The sequence below is a fragment of the Tinamus guttatus genome, unplaced genomic scaffold, assembly GCF_059628265.1.
Source record: "Tinamus guttatus ecotype Peru unplaced genomic scaffold, ASM5962826v1 Tinamus_guttatus_pri_ptg000048l, whole genome shotgun sequence".
Classification (NCBI taxonomy): Eukaryota; Metazoa; Chordata; class Aves; order Tinamiformes; family Tinamidae; genus Tinamus; species Tinamus guttatus.
In genome coordinates, this window is record NW_028288582.1 from 6,690,099 (window position 1) to 6,705,376 (window position 15,278).

The 15,278-nt window shown below is 41.6% G+C and overlaps 1 protein-coding gene across 2 annotated transcripts; it reads right to left on the reverse strand.

The window, feature by feature from the left end:
* Window positions 1-164: 164 nt before the first annotated feature.
* On the reverse strand, window positions 165-14,737 carry ZFYVE21 (zinc finger FYVE-type containing 21). Of its 2 annotated transcripts, XM_088539621.1 has the most exons (8): window positions 14,571-14,737; window positions 9,950-10,000; window positions 8,000-8,168; window positions 7,026-7,101; window positions 6,113-6,204; window positions 5,284-5,337; window positions 3,305-3,447; window positions 165-896 (listed from the first exon to the last, which is right to left on the reverse strand). In XM_088539621.1, the coding sequence occupies exons 1-8, from the start codon at window positions 14,700-14,702 to the stop codon at window positions 861-863; spliced, it is 753 nt and encodes a 250-aa protein (XP_088395747.1). In that variant the 5' UTR covers window positions 14,703-14,737; the 3' UTR covers window positions 165-860. The 2 variants fall into 2 exon arrangements, with proteins under 2 accessions (XP_088395747.1, XP_088395748.1); XM_088539622.1 differs by lacking the exon at window positions 5,284-5,337.
* Between the last annotated feature and the right edge of the window lie 541 nt (window positions 14,738-15,278).

Genomic DNA, 15,278 nt, shown 5'->3' on the forward strand with positions numbered 1-15,278 from the left:
GCAACGCGGTGCAGCTGGTGGGGCCACAGGAGTCAGCCTCAGTGCTGAGCCAGGTCCTAGGCTCAGCACTAAACACGGGGTGGTGGCTGTAGAGGCCAGCAAGGGTTTCAGAGTTTAGAAAGCAGAGTACAGTACCTGTCACTAAAGCAAGGCAATATCACCTCTTATTTAAATAACTGAATTAATTTATTCTTTATTTGTACATTAAAATGTATACAATTCCAGATAGCATTACAGTTAGGTTAACAAAAACTAGTTACCAAAAAGAAAATACAAAACTAAACATTATTCCAGAAGCTTATTACGGAAGGGAATTTTCAAGATCATTTTTATGAAAGTCTGATTTCGCAGTACCTGGTGAAACATGTTTAGAAAAACAAGAACTTCTATAAAATTTACCTAAGGCAGATTTATTGTACATTGATTTAAAACATTTGGATAAAGGGGAAAACCTGAGATCTATACCCAAAAGCTATTCTCTGCAGAAGAGACATACACATTAGTTTGCTTTTTGGGGCAAACTATACATAATTGTTACTATAAAAGTTGTGCTGTACATTAGCTGTAGTGCAGGTCATATTTCATATTAAGTGCCAATAAAGGTTTAACAAAATATACAAAGTCTTAAAAGGTGAGGCTGTTTAAAGCATTAATTGTAGAATACATATTGCACACTATAGTGAATACTCATGGTTCAAAAAAAAAAAAAAATGCATTTTTCCAGTTTTACATAATGAATCACACTGGAATGAGAAGGGATCAGGAATAGCAAATGTTACCAGCTGTCAAATTAGCAAAAAGTGAGAGGCAGGTCCCTAGAAGGTGGCATCTTCCCTCAAATTGGCAGCAGTTTGTTGTTCTCACTGGTCCCGTGACTCGTAAAGAAGTTTTGTTGCCTAATAGAAAAAAAACAAAGCGATTGGGTTAACTGGAACTTCATTTGCAGACACTTAATCTCTCCTGTGCATCAAAAAAAATAAACCCACTCCCACACCCTTTAAACCCCAAACCTTTCAGTGCTTCCTATGTTACTTTCATTAGCTTAAGACACATAGTAGTATTCAGTGAGGCAAAGTAATTTTTGTGGGTACAGAAGGTTGTTTGCATGTAGAACCTGAGGTCGCTGAGGAAGGTTTTAGATTTACGTTTCTGCCCTCCAGGCCAGAAATGTGCATGTGTACCAAAATGTCAGAAACACTGTTTTCAAACTTTTCTAAGCCAGCCTTGATCAATCTGATTACACAATGATTGCCCAATGTTGGGCATTCCTGCTACCCCTTCTGCCCTCCACCTTGAGGTGCTCCAGTCAACTCAAACTGCAGTATCCAGCGGCCTCCTCTGGTGATCCTGGTGCCGGAGCCTGCGCCCGGTGCCTGGGGTTAAAGAGGCTGTTTGTGCAGCTCTTCCTGACAGGGAAGGCCCAGAGCCGACCTGCAACTCGCACCTTCAGCGACACACCAGGCAGGGACACTTCTGTTTCCACACCGCTCTCCAGCAACACATTCCATGTATTTAACCATTGGTTCTACTTCAACAGCTTACCTAACTTCATCTATTTTTTCCCTCTTCAAAGACTGTCAACTTCCATTGCCACCTCTCAACAGCCTGAAGAGGTCAAGACTTTTCTTTGTTTGCTTAAGGATTTACCTACAAGGTCTATAAGGAATTTGGACACGCTCTGGTAGGATCTAACATGACACAGGAGCATCAGCTGCAGAGGAGCTGTCACTGTCAGTTGTCAATGGTGGCTTTCCTCCACGCTGAGCTAATCCATCCACAGTCTGCCTATACTGTAGGACTGTCAACAGCTGGAAATATGTGTTTGCAAGGCCTCAAAAAGAGATAAAGCTTTAGGAAGAAACAGGGTTTTTAACACCCATTTAATATACCCCCTCTCAAAATCTTTTTATATCTCATTCTCAGGCATTCCTTAAAACATTAAAAAACAACAACAACACTCAAAACAAGCCCGAGGTTTTAGCTGCATTGTCATTTACTGCTGTGCAAATTTACACATTCATTCCTAGCTCTTAAGAACCTGAGCTTGGATGTTTTCAAGATCTCTGCCAGTTCTGGGGTGACCTTACTGACTTGAAAGCACCATCATGGGAAAGTTGTAATAAAAATCACCTTGCTGGGCAGGATAACAAAATACATCCCCCGTTTCTGAAATAAGAACATGCTGTTAACTAGGGCTGTTGAAGATCACACTGTACCCATCAGTCTCTCCTTCAGAACAAGCTAAGCTCATGTCAGAGGAGATGATTAATTTTTTTCTTCCCTGTTTATCAATAGAAACACAGTAAGAACAGTATTTTAAGAGCTGCATTGCTTGTGAAAGATGAATTAGAATAGATATAAATGCTAAACCGTATTCATGTGACAACACAAATACATATTTTGCTAAATACAGAAGCTAAATTGCTTGGGAAGCTTAAGAACAATGGGTGAAAGGAGCAAACGGAGCCAAACAAGTGCATGTGCAGACAGCAGCTACAGTTCTCCCTGTCAGATGAGGTTACAGACCAGATTTTTTTCCTCCCATAACTTTGAATTATGAAACATAAAACTTCAGTTTCATCATGCAGTGCCCAACAAAAACAGATGAAACTCAGTCCTCTAGAGTCCTGTCCCCACCTCTGTTCCTGTTTTAAAAATGAACAATTTCATTAAACGTTCAATAAACTAATACATACAATTATCTGATTGTGGTTCCAGAGAATATGCCTTAGCGTGCATTATTCAACGAGTAACAGAGATGTAGAAGTCAAATTCCAATGTTCTTATCACCTAATGACATAGATAAGCTCCTTTTATCAGGATAAACCCTTCGTGCTTGAAGCTAAGGCCACGTCCATAGCAAGCACCCAGAGCTTCAGTCTTGAGCAGCACCAAGTCCTTTGAAGAGTCCTTTAAAGGACTCCAGAGGCTCTAACTGCTGCTACTGAGCACGCCACGTAGTCTCCCCTCTGGAACCCCAGCAAGAGGTGTTCAGCATCACAGGAGAGGGCTTTGGTAGGCATGAAGATGGTGCGGTGACAAATAAAAACAAAAGTCTGGGGAAAAACAAAAGTCTGGGGAAAAACAAAAGTCTGGGGAAAAACAAAAGTCTGGGGAAAAACAAAAGTCTGGGGAAAAACAAAAGTCTGGGGAAAAACAAAAGTCTGGGGAAAAACAAAAGTCTGGGGAAAAACAAAAGCTTTTTACCTTTTCTCTGCCCAACCTTGTCCCCAGCCCTAAACTTCAAAAAAAGGATCCGTTTCAGGCAGTGTTTCTACTGCTCTTCCCTGCTGCCCGTGCTCACCTTATGCATAGCAGCCAGCCAGGCTGCCGACAGCTTCTTGTTGCAGCTGAAGTCCTCCCCAGCTGTAAACTTCATCTGCGTGAGCTCCTGCGAGCCCGGCACCCGGTACTGCAGCACCATCCCTATGGCGCGGCTGTTGCCTCCTGGAAGAGAACGCAAGGCCTGAGCCAGCGGCATGCTTTACCAGCTAAGTACCATCATACAAACTAATAAGCACTTTTAAAGAAGATACCTTGTCACTTAGCTCAAAGCACTAGCAATTCTGTCACTGTCCCAAGAGCCTGGAGCTCCCACACCCCTCGGGAAGCCCCAAGTGCAGCAGCGGAGGAGGCAGTGACAACACTGTGACAACACGGTGACACCAGGAATCAGGACATGCAGATCTTTAGTATTGTTTAATGCTATGTGGCACTCACTCGGGCAAAACTTGCACAAGTCGTCACAGGCAATGCTTGGGACGTGCCACACACTGAGAAAACACTTGCAGGTCAATATGACAATCTGTTTTCTCTTAAGGAGATGCTATAATTTCACACTGTAGCCTGCAGTCTGTGGACTGCCAGTGTCCAATCAGACCGACACCAAGGAGGGATCCTTCCTTGACAAGGAGTCTGGGAGGATAGTGAGAATTCCACTCAACTCTAGGAAAGGTTGGGAAAGAAGCCCCCCAGCAAACTGCCAACGCCTTCATTTCCTGCACAAGGAAAGACATTCCCCTGTCAAGGTGACCTGTGGGCAGCGGAGGGAACAGCGCATCTTTCCTACTCTAGTGGCATGAGGCTTTCAGATCGAACCAAAGCAAAACCACAAAAACAAAACCAAAGTTTGGTTTAGAATTGTACATTAACAACACACAAACAAAAAAACAGCTACAAGGAACACATTAAAAGGCAAACAAACAAAAAAATTCACTGGGCCTCTTACTTAGAGCATAAATTAAAACTAATAAATGGGAACAGCATCAACACACAGGAAACCCTTTTCGCTATATAAAGGCTGCCTACATGAGAAGGGGTCCTGGAAGCTATTACTGCAATATCTAAGAAACCAAACAAAGCTAATCTTAGGCTAAGTTTCCTCATATAAAGGTCACAAGCACCTTTTATAAAAATAGCTCTCGATAAGAATAGCTCTTTTCTCCTCTTGTAGGATAACCAAAATCCAGCTCCTTCAGCCTTCGCTGCCCTGCACCTACCTGGTTAGGCCAGCGTGTTAAAGCCTTACTTAAAGCACGAGATAAACCGCGACAGTCAAACACCCAGAGCTCTGCTCTGTGTTGTTTATTTACAGTGCACAAGTCTGGCATTCCAGGACATTTACTGATTCAGGCAGAAGATGCCTTGCTTAACAAGAGGGCTATTTTTTAAAAAAGAAATGTAAAAGAAAGCCTATCAATTAACAGTTTAAAACAGAATTTATAATTGGTACTCAAATTTTATCATATCATCCTCTTTACTTTTACCTGTCACTATATTTTCTACTGTTTGAAGCAATCCTGTAGTAAACTATGAAGAGAAATCTTTTTAAGACAGTGATTTATTCAGTCCAAAGCACTACTGGACAGCACACAAGAAGGCAGCTTAACTTTTATTATTTATTTATTTCCTTACAAGAAATAGAGACGAGATTAGGGACAGGTCTGTTAAAGTATTTGATGTGTAATACGGTGTATCATCAAAAACACTGTTTTGTCTTTCCTTCATTCTCAACAGAACATCAGGTTTAAAGGATGTCTGGAATAGTTTAGTTCTTCTCCAGTAAGTTATAAAACATTCCTTCTCAGTTTCTTAAATGAGAGAGATGGAAAGAAAGAGTTTGAACCCAGAGCTGTACAAGTTACACATCTAATATTTGAACAAGCTTTCCTAGGCTGAGCATCAACAGAAGATGAAGCAAACGAAAGGGCACTGCAAGGGAAGAAGGGGAGAGGGAGGGACACCATGCTGGGGCACATCATGCTCACAGGGCACTGCCGATACCTTCAGGAATCTGCTGGCTCTCCAGAAGGCTGGTGTAAGTGTGAATATCTTTTTCTACCATCAAGAAGAAAGTCAGGCAGGCAAAAGAAAGCAGTCAGAAGAGTAATGAACAAGGAATTATAGGACCATTAATTCGGCAGCACATCTGGTTGATTAGAATACTTCAGTCAGTTCATTAAAGTTAACAGGTTGCATTGAGTGAATATTGCACAGATGAACTGTTCAATTTAAAAAATATATACCCAGCAGTGAGAGTTGTTGTTAAAGAACAGTTATTAAAACTCATGTCCTTGTTTGTTATCATTTCAGTGAAATCATATTCAAGTTCTTGCTGAAATACTACAGAATAGTAGATGAAGCAGTAAGCAGCTGCCCTCCGATTCCCCTTCATTTTAAATGAAATTACAGTATAATTTTAAGCAGCTCTTACTCTCTTCAATTATTTGTACCTATAAAAGGTAAATTCCAATTGGATTCTAACATGGAAGCTGAAGACTAACAGTTCTCCTATGAGCCTGTCAATCGATAAACGTAAATGCTTGTTTTCAGCCAAAAGAAAGGCTCAGAAAAGGTGATGATGAACTATTTAAGCCTGTTGAGAGGTTCCCCCATATTAGAGCTCAGAGCAATCTCTGAACTCTTAGCTCTTCCCTGCAGTACCACTGGTCACACGGATGGGCACTACACCAGAGCACTGAGAACAGTTGTACCAAGATCATTGCACCTAAGTCACCAAAAACATAGAAACACACTCTCTAGTTAGCACAAAAAAAAAAGTAAATTTACATATTTTTCTTAATAGTAAATTTGTATTCAGTGATTTACTTACCTCCAGGAGTAAATCCCTCCGTAAGTATCTGAACAGTCGAAATCTGTATAATTTCAATTTCATAGTGGCTGTCTCCATCCAAAACCAGGTATCTACACACACACACACACACAATTAGTATTTCCCATCTACAACATCAAGTCTGAATCGCATGAAATGGAATAATCAGACTCCAGAGTTCACTGCATTTCAAACAGAATCTCTCAGTGACTGGTTTTCTGTATGTTTTCTGAGGGGAGGGAGAAGAAATAAAATCAAGCAGGAGGTCTTTTTCACTGATGTGCTTAAATAAAGCTTAAAGCTTAAATAAAAGCCCCCAAAACACACACACACAAAATCCAAAAACATATAGACTAGCTTAATATACGCTTTCAAACTATTACAGCCATCCTTCCAAAGTTCTGGAAGAAGGAGAGAACACGGAGTTTGAGGCATTCTCACCCACCAAATTCTCGGGGTGCCCTCAGTAAAGCTTGTCTGTAATGTTAAGCAATATGCTCAGTGTTGGAGTCAACATGCTGAAACAAGCTGTTCTGAAGGGTTACAGATATTTTCCCAGTCAACCTTCCTGCAATCCTCCTACTAGCTGGTGAACACTCTATACTCCAACGGCACTGAGATGCCTTAACAAGGAGCAGAGTTCCAGGGTTCCAAGGCATTCTGTCATTCCTGCCCCTTGCTGCTTCTGGAAGTAGCCTTCACAATACAAAGTAGTGGGAGTTCACACCTCGGAGAGTCCCTGACCCCCACTGCTAGTAAATTCACAATTAGCCCAACAAAAATAGAGCTATCTTTACAGAATACTCTCTCCAGGATCTTCACAGCAGGTCACACTCTGTTGTTTTTGTTTTGGTTATTAGATAAAAATAGTTATAGCTGTGTTTATAAGCACAGTTTCTACTAATGTGCTCACCTCTGATTGCTGGACAGTCGACACACCATTAGCTCAGATTTGTCTGATGTTCCCAGAGTTACGAAGAATGTAGCACCTGGAAAGAACTGCATTATTACTCTAACACCGAGTTTAGGAAGCAATACTAAAATATCAAGAGTAATAAGCAATTTTACCTATTGCACCTAATAGACTGAATTGGGTGAATCATTAAGAGATTAATTGAAACATTGAATTGACTGACATTTTTAGAGCACTCAAATGTAAAAGCTCATCTTTAATTACCATGTTCTAAATCACATGAGCTTCCACAATGTAACATTTCTCCCCCACACCGTGGAAATAAAGATGATATGCAAATAGAAACTATAGAATGAGAATGAATTGAAAGAGAGCAAAAATAGGCAATTAAACACCCTACAATGTCACCATAACACACTCTAACGCTACTGAAACAATAGTGTCAGTATTCCAGATCAGTCTACGAGAAGAACCAAATAACACTAGGTTTTTACTCAGCATAATTGGAATATCAATTAGTGTACTACATGTGGTTTTAATGTTATTTAAATTTGACAGTTCACGATGATCTGCCACTCACACAGCCTTAGGCCACGGCCAAGGTCAAAGCTCACAAGTGAAGTCTGAAGCAAACACAGTAACTTGTTAGAAAATGTTAAAATATTCTCTGCTGATAAGCGTTTTCATTCTATTTAACAGAAATATGTCTAAAAAATACATTAATATTAAAAAAGGCAAATGCTCAAATATACATTTGTTCACCAAGGCAATAAAAACTTCCTTTGTCTTTAATTACATTTAATTACTAGGTTTTCTATTTATCAGAGTTGCTTAACATGACATTTGAACAAATATAAGCAAAATCAAACCAGCATATATACATTGTGTACTTTATATGTAAATACATACACATATACACACACACAAACACACATGTATGCCCACACACACACATAACACAGTGTGTTACTTACCGTTCATGAGCACTTTAAGCTGTTTGTCATAAAACTCTGTTTCCTTCTGAGAGATGAGGGCACATTCAGCACACTGGCGCACCGGGTCCACGAAGCACATCCGAGGCAGAGGCACTTTTTTACTGCAGCACTTGTCACAGAAGCACTTTCCGCATCTTCGACAGTGATGCTGAGACAATATTTTATTTATTCACATGGAATACTATTAAGGAAGAACCTAATAAAATTACTCCAAACGTCTTCTCATCCAAGAAAAAGAATACAGTTTTTCTAATTTGAAAAATAAGTCAAGGGGTAGGACAGAATTCAAGTGATTATGGAGGATTAACAACTGTTAATGGTAGAAACATATCTCTATGATTGAGATCAAAGGATTAAGTTTACTATGACCAGCAGCACATAAATATTTCCTGACACTCTGTCAACAGGTTTATTGTTATGCCTATTTTTCCCTAGGTAACAGGCTACAAACCAAAACCCAAATCTTCATACTCAAAACCTATCAAAAATGACATAGTAAAAAAAGAGGAAAAAAAAAGATCCAGGGTAGTTATAACACTGGTAAAATCAGGCTCACAGCTAAGTGTTCACCAAGTGTTTGTGCTTCAAATCACTAGTGGGGTGTGACAGTCACAGTGGCTCTTCTTGATGCAAGTTCTCAGGGGATGACAGTAACTCATGTAAGAACAAGTATTTCCAGGCAAGCAAGAAGTGATTTGTGGCTCAGAGCAAGTTAGAACAATACAAGCAACTGATATGCTGCAGTTTTGGTCCCGGTTAGACTTTTCTACCTAATATAATATAAACTTTTCTCCCATATCTATTTCCTATGGCTACCTCTATTTATTTTCCAAAGTTAATATAACGCTAATAAAATAGAGCAGAATGATCATTTTTTTCTGTTCAACCCAAATGCTCTAAAAAACCAACTTCCATGCTCTTAACCCATCCAACCACAGAGTGCAGCAAGGACCAAGAGGCTGCACACTCCATCATTCAGTTGCCCAGACACCCCAATGTTCTTTAAGCATCTTGAAAATTTATTTATGATACACAGGAATATCCATTTTAGGATTTCTCCTTACCTCTCCCTCCAAACAGTAAGTTCAAAAACAAACATCAACTACCTCAATGCATTACAGTTCCTATTTCCACACCTTTCCTTGCTTTCACAAGCTGCTTGCCAGCAGAGTGTCAACACAGTTACACAAAGCACCATTATTTCCTGCTAAAAATCACTGCTGACCTGTTTTGAGAGGCTGCTTTCCTCCCCCAAGCAGAAACTCCAGTTTCAGCAGAATGCTTTCTGGTAATAGTATTCAGTAAACCAGCATGCATTCCAACAGATCTATTTACATTTATGAATGAAAATACTTCAGTGTTAATGTTTTCACTTTACACAGTGTATCTAGTTATGCTTCAGAACAGTCAAGATGTTTTCCAAATTAACTATGGATTCTCTTTTCCAGTTTTGAGACAGGTCCTGTTTCATTTTCAAAACAAGAGATTCTGAGATTTTATTTTGGTCTCTCACACTTCGATGGTGAGATTCTTCAATGTGGGAACAGAACTGGTTGCAATTCAAAATATCTTTTGGCTTACCTTTGTGCAACTCATTTTTATCTCCCAAAACACAAATCAAAGTGATTTGGCTGCATGTTAGTGTTGACTTTGGCAGAACACTCTGGCATGAGTTCTTCTAACTCTTCCTTTGAAAGTAAAACCCAGGGGTATCCAGTATATTCCATGGGTATGGAATAACCCTTGCCCCAACCAAAACCACAAGAAGGTCAAAGGAACAGAATTAAAACAAAAGGGATCTCCACCCAGTAAAGAAAGAACAAAAAGAACTATTTTAAGTTATACCAGGCTTCTTCATTTTTAAAACAGGAAAAGCTTGAATTAATTTGCTGCAAGAGTTAAAGTTTTTGTTTTATTGATTTCTCTTACCTTTCTGGTTATGAAGTCAAATTTTGTGTCACACTGCATACATCTTGGGCACTAGGAAACAGTAAAGATTAACAATGAATTACAAAATTTCTTTATCTTTAATCCTATGACCACGCACAAAGACTGAGCTTCAGGTGATCTCCCAAGAAGAATGGGCTCCAACAAATTTCCATAATTTATCTTTCACCATGAACTTCATTCTTTAAAAATATTTTACTACTGTTGTACCAAAAAAAAAAAAGACAAACTCATCTGTTCTATTCGTCTTGCCAGCAGTCAAAACTACTTTTCAGAAGTTCACGTCATGCTTAGTTTGCTTGGGTAGCCTGCCTGTTAACTCTGCTTTCATGCAAGTTACCGTCCTCACTCTGTTATACTGTGATGCTCTGTTTAGTGCTCCTAGTAGTTTACACAGTTTTCAAACATGCTAGACTTTTGGTTTTCTTCCAAGCCACCAAGACTCAACTTTTATTCCTGCAACAAAATGTCACTTCCTGAAACATCTCGTTCCAAAAAAGCTTACACCCACACTCCTCCCGAAGAAAGGTCAGAAAAATACTGAGGAGGGTTCTCTGAACAGGATTTTAAGGGTCAAAAGCTTTAACTTCTAAACTACTTTGGCAACTTCAGCATGTAACAGTTATCCCTCTTCTTTTTTGTGCTTCCTATAAATGCGTGGAAAAAAATATTTTTAATTCCAGACCTATCATGACAAAAATGACTAATTTGCAGCAGATGTAAATAACTCACAAGAAAATGGCATATGGTAGCAGATATCACCAAATGGGATTTTCCCAAAAGAAAAAAATCTGTTTCTAACTGAATATACAAGGCACTTCTGCTTTGTAAAGATATTTACATAATATCATATTTTGCCTGGGAAAAGACCACTATTGAGGACTACCTTGATAGGTAAATCTATATCCTGGCACAGCTAGGAAGCACATGAGGACCATAAGATTTTATTGCTTGAAGCTTTCTCACATTTATACAGGAAAAGCATGATGTTTGACAGTTGCTTTAAAGGTACAGGCTTTTTAAAAATATGGCAAAATTGATTTTTTTTTTTGGAAAGTGGAAAAAGTAACTGAGATAAGAAAATTAATTAATTGCCACAGCTGGCATGAATATGTTCATTTTACACATAATAACACACCACTGATATCAGACAATCCATACAGCAAGAGAAAAGGGGAAGAACATCCACCAGTCATTGCACCTGGGCATTAATTTAAAAATACTAAGAGCTAATCCATTACAGAGTGAGACTTCCCAGGCACTTGCTGTAGTGCAGTAACAGATTCGCGGAGTACTCTGGATCCCTCCCAAAGGTCGTGATGCTGTAGACGGGCAGCAAGCGGTGGCTACACTTCACATGCTATTTCTGTGTATACAGCCCCAAAGCAACTGCAGCAGTGGTGGTACCTAACACCTCGCTAAGCTGCTTAGCACCGCGTGTCTGCAAACGCAGAAGTTTGCAAACTCATCAGTCTGGCCCTCGTGCCATGCCCATCAGCTGATGCCACAGAAGGCACAGCACAACCACACACCAGATAGGGCTTTTGAGGCCTTCTGATGTAATGTGACTGTTCATGACAAATTCATGGGTCAAGCTACATGGGGGGGCAAGGAGCCCAAGAGCAGCTCTGCCACACAGCTAGTGTTGACTCCAAGCACCCGCCCCAACAGACGCCCCAGCTACATTCAGCCCCATTCCTTCCTGCAGGAAGGACCCCCAGCAGCCACTGCCAGCTCCACGTGGCCTTCTTGGAACTCCTGGACACGGCAGCTCCAGGACAGGCTGCGATCCTCGGGCCCAGGGATCCGGCAGTGATGGCTGCCCGTCTCTGCAGCCGGTCCTGCTCCCAGGTTTCCTTACTAGGAACAGCATCGGCTGAGCAGCCGCGTGCGCAGGGACCAGCATTTTAACTTCCCTCTCCAGTCTCACCATGCTCAGCACAAACGGCCTCAAGTTTGACAGTGCTCAGCAGAAATCTGCATGATATTATCCACCTCAGCCCATTCAATGCTGGTGAAGAACACACAAGCAAAAATAAAGTTTTCTGTAGTCCTCCTCCAGGCCCACAACTCAAAATCCTCATAATGTAACAACTGATATTTAAAGACAATGTAATCATATGATTTTTTAAAAAAATCAATTTTATATAGTAAGTTTAGCACAACTACTAACATAATTTAGCACAACTACTAACATAATTTTGCGATCAAACAATTTTTAAACAAACCAGCATACACTTGCTGCAGAAAAAAAGATACTGCTACTAAATTGGTGAATGAATTATGGCTAGGTAGTAGAAGCGAGTACATTTGAAGTGATAAATCAACTTTTGACAATGCTAATCTCTTTTCCTGGACAATGAAAAGATATTTTAATTTTATGCTGAACTAAATGAATGCCTAGCATATGAACAAAAACAATTGTTCTCATTTAGATCACTAATTACAAGTAATATTCTCTCTTTTAAAATTGATGTTATTATTAAAAACATTGTATAAGCTTTCTTTCCTGTATATCGCACACTTAAAATACCATTTTTTTCTTAAATAATGTTAATCAAATGAAGGTTAGAATTTCAGCACACCTGGACTTAAAGCAATCTAATAAAATAATTATTTTTACAAAATAACAAGAAATGTAAGATTAAAAATAAGAATGAATACACACGTGTAATGCGTGTGTCTATAACACGCTTCCTCTCAATAGCAATTACTGCCAAATTTGATGCCAAAAACAACATTCAGTCACAAACCAACATCACCAGTCTACTGCCCAGTGGATGAGAAGAAAGGTTGGTTTTTAAAGAGAACGCCCAAGATCTAAGTTTTTTCTAAAAGTCAAAGTAATAATATACAGATTGCCTTGAGTTGCATAAAATTTACAGACACGTTCTCAAATAAACATAACAAGTTTAAGTAAATCTTAAAATAATCTTCAAACAATGTTCACTTGAATTAAGATGGTACTATGGACTAGGCTCAGTTTGAAGTGCCATGTTTTTAAGGAAACTAATTCAGAATTATTGAAATAGATTGAATATTGAAGTACATTTTAGTAAGTTAAAAGAAAAATACTGATGATACATCCACTGATGATGATGTCAGTGATCAGGTTTCCAGGCAGCTCAGGCCAAAGGGCACAGGGCAAAACCAGACTACACACAGCACCCTGAGAAACCACCTAATTCCAACCTGGACTTTGCTACAGGCTGATCCAAACAGCCCCTGCAACCACCCCAGAGCAGCACACCTGATGCACAAGGGCAGCTGAGCGTCCCAAGTGGACCCCTACCTTAAATAACACTCAGCACTTGTCAGTGTACATTTTCTCCTATCTACACTTAATGCGAGACATGCACAGTTGCTGCTAGTGACAGGGAGATTTTTTTTTTTTTAAAGAACAGAACCGATGAAGTGGATAGAACTTCCATAGGATGCTCTGCATTTTCTCATACTACTCCTTTAATAAGCTGAAAAAGTCACTTTCCAAAAAAGAGTTGTTTTGGAAAAACAAACAAACAAAAACAAAACAAAACACAGCAAATCAACTTAGCAACCATGCACCATATACCAGTAAAGCTAAGTCTGAGCCACAGAAATTCCACTAACAAAGTACGGCTGCTCGTATAATTACTGTTACACAGGACTTTGGCTCAGCACACATCTGGCAGAGGAGCATTTTCTTCCCCTTGTTCCTAAACAAGTTAATTATGACAGAAAAGCACAGTGTTTCTATATAAGACAAACCAACTGCATCAGTATCTGGCAAAGAATGGGTTTGTTTCGTGATTGCTTGCTTAACTCCATATCACTTTACCACTAGCAAAAATAATCCTGATTTTGCTTCATATTAAAAACATTTTCACACGGTTTAAAAAAAAAAGTATAAACAACTGATTCCAAGTTCTGTTACATTAGCAGCGGTAACAAATAATGTTTACTATAGAAAAATTTGCATAGCATCAAGATCATATAGCTTAGGCAAAAAAAAAGAAAATTACAAGCAAAGTTGGTTAATAGAGTCAAAAAGTCAAAGTTACTCAATACTTCAATTTAACAGCAACAAGATTCACGCTGAGCACCACAAGTTTCGCTATGTTACCTTTTTTTTTTCTCTTTTTTTAAATCAACATGATCTTCAAAGTTATATTTGCTGTTTTATAGGCATTTAAATACAACAAACACCGTCGCAAACATTAGTGCCGCACAAGCCACCCGCTTATCTCCTTAAACTCTTCCTAACTTCTGTGACAGGACCTTGTTCTTTGAGAGACAACAGTGCTCCTAACCTTTTCTATCCACTAACCTAAGGAGAATAAGAGCGCGCGGCTTACAATTAAAACAAACACGTAATTAACAGAGCAGGGAAGCGGCGGGCCGGCCGCACGCGATGTCGATGCTCCCGGCAGCAGCGCGGCCAAGTTGCCCTCACGGGGCGGGAGCCGCTCCGGGCCGAGGGAAGGGGAAGAAGCGCCACGGGGACGCGCGGACCAACGGTCACCGGCGGCCGTTGGGAGCCGTTAGGGGCCGTTGGGGCGGGTCGCGCGCCGCCCGACGGGGCTGCGACGGGTTCCCCTCGGCTCCCCCATGCCACGGGCGATACCTCTTTGTCAGGCACCCAGGGCGGCTCGTCGAGGCCGAAGGGGCTGCGGGCGGAGCGGTGCTCGGGCACCATGCGCAGCCCGCTGGGCGAGCGCACCAGCTTCTTGGCGTCGCGGGCCTCGCCGCCCGACATCTTCCCCCCCAACGCTACTCGGCCGCCGCCGCCGCTACTCGCCCCCGGGAGACTGGCGTCGCTGCCACCCAATCGCCGCCCGCAGCACTCGGAACAGGCGCGTCGAAGGACCAATGGGACGCGGCCAACCGTTAGTCCCCGCCCTCCTTTCATGGCAGCCAATTGCACACCGCCCCCCGGTTTTCCGGCCAATCCGCTATTGTTCGGGGTGGAGAGGTTGGTGCTTATTCCCGCCCCCTCCGCCCCTTGCCGTGCTCGGGGCGCATGCGCCAGGGGAAGCACCGCCTCACAACCCGGAAGCGAAGGACATGCGCGCCTCAGGGAGCTCCCCGTGTTCAGCGCCCGAGGAGGCCGCGTAGCCAATCAGCGGGGGCGGCGGGCGGCGGGGGGGCGGCGGGCAGCGGGGGTCTCCCCGGCAGCGGCGCCGCAGGGCAAAAGCGGGGGCGGAACCCGGTGCCTGATCTGTGGCGCTGCCCGCGCGCCTCCCGCCGGAGCGCCTTCCCATTGGCCGCGCCGCGCCTGCGCTCGCCTCGACGCGCCCTGATTGGCCCGCGCCTGGTGACGTCGTAGGCAAGG

Bases quoted from the DNA above. Each gene is read 5' to 3' on its own strand.
- ZFYVE21 (XM_088539621.1), bottom strand. From the start codon at position 14,702: ATGTCGGGCGGCGAGGCCCGCGACGCCAAGAAGCTGGTGCGCTCGCCC. The intron at 10,001-14,570 runs GTATCGCCCGTG...ACTGTTTCCTAG, and splicing joins CCTGGGTGCCTGACAAAGAG to TGCCCAAGATGTATGCAGTG. The intron at 7,102-7,999 runs GTAAGTAACACA...AGTTCTTTCCAG, and splicing joins GCTTAAAGTGCTCATGAACG to GTGCTACATTCTTCGTAACT.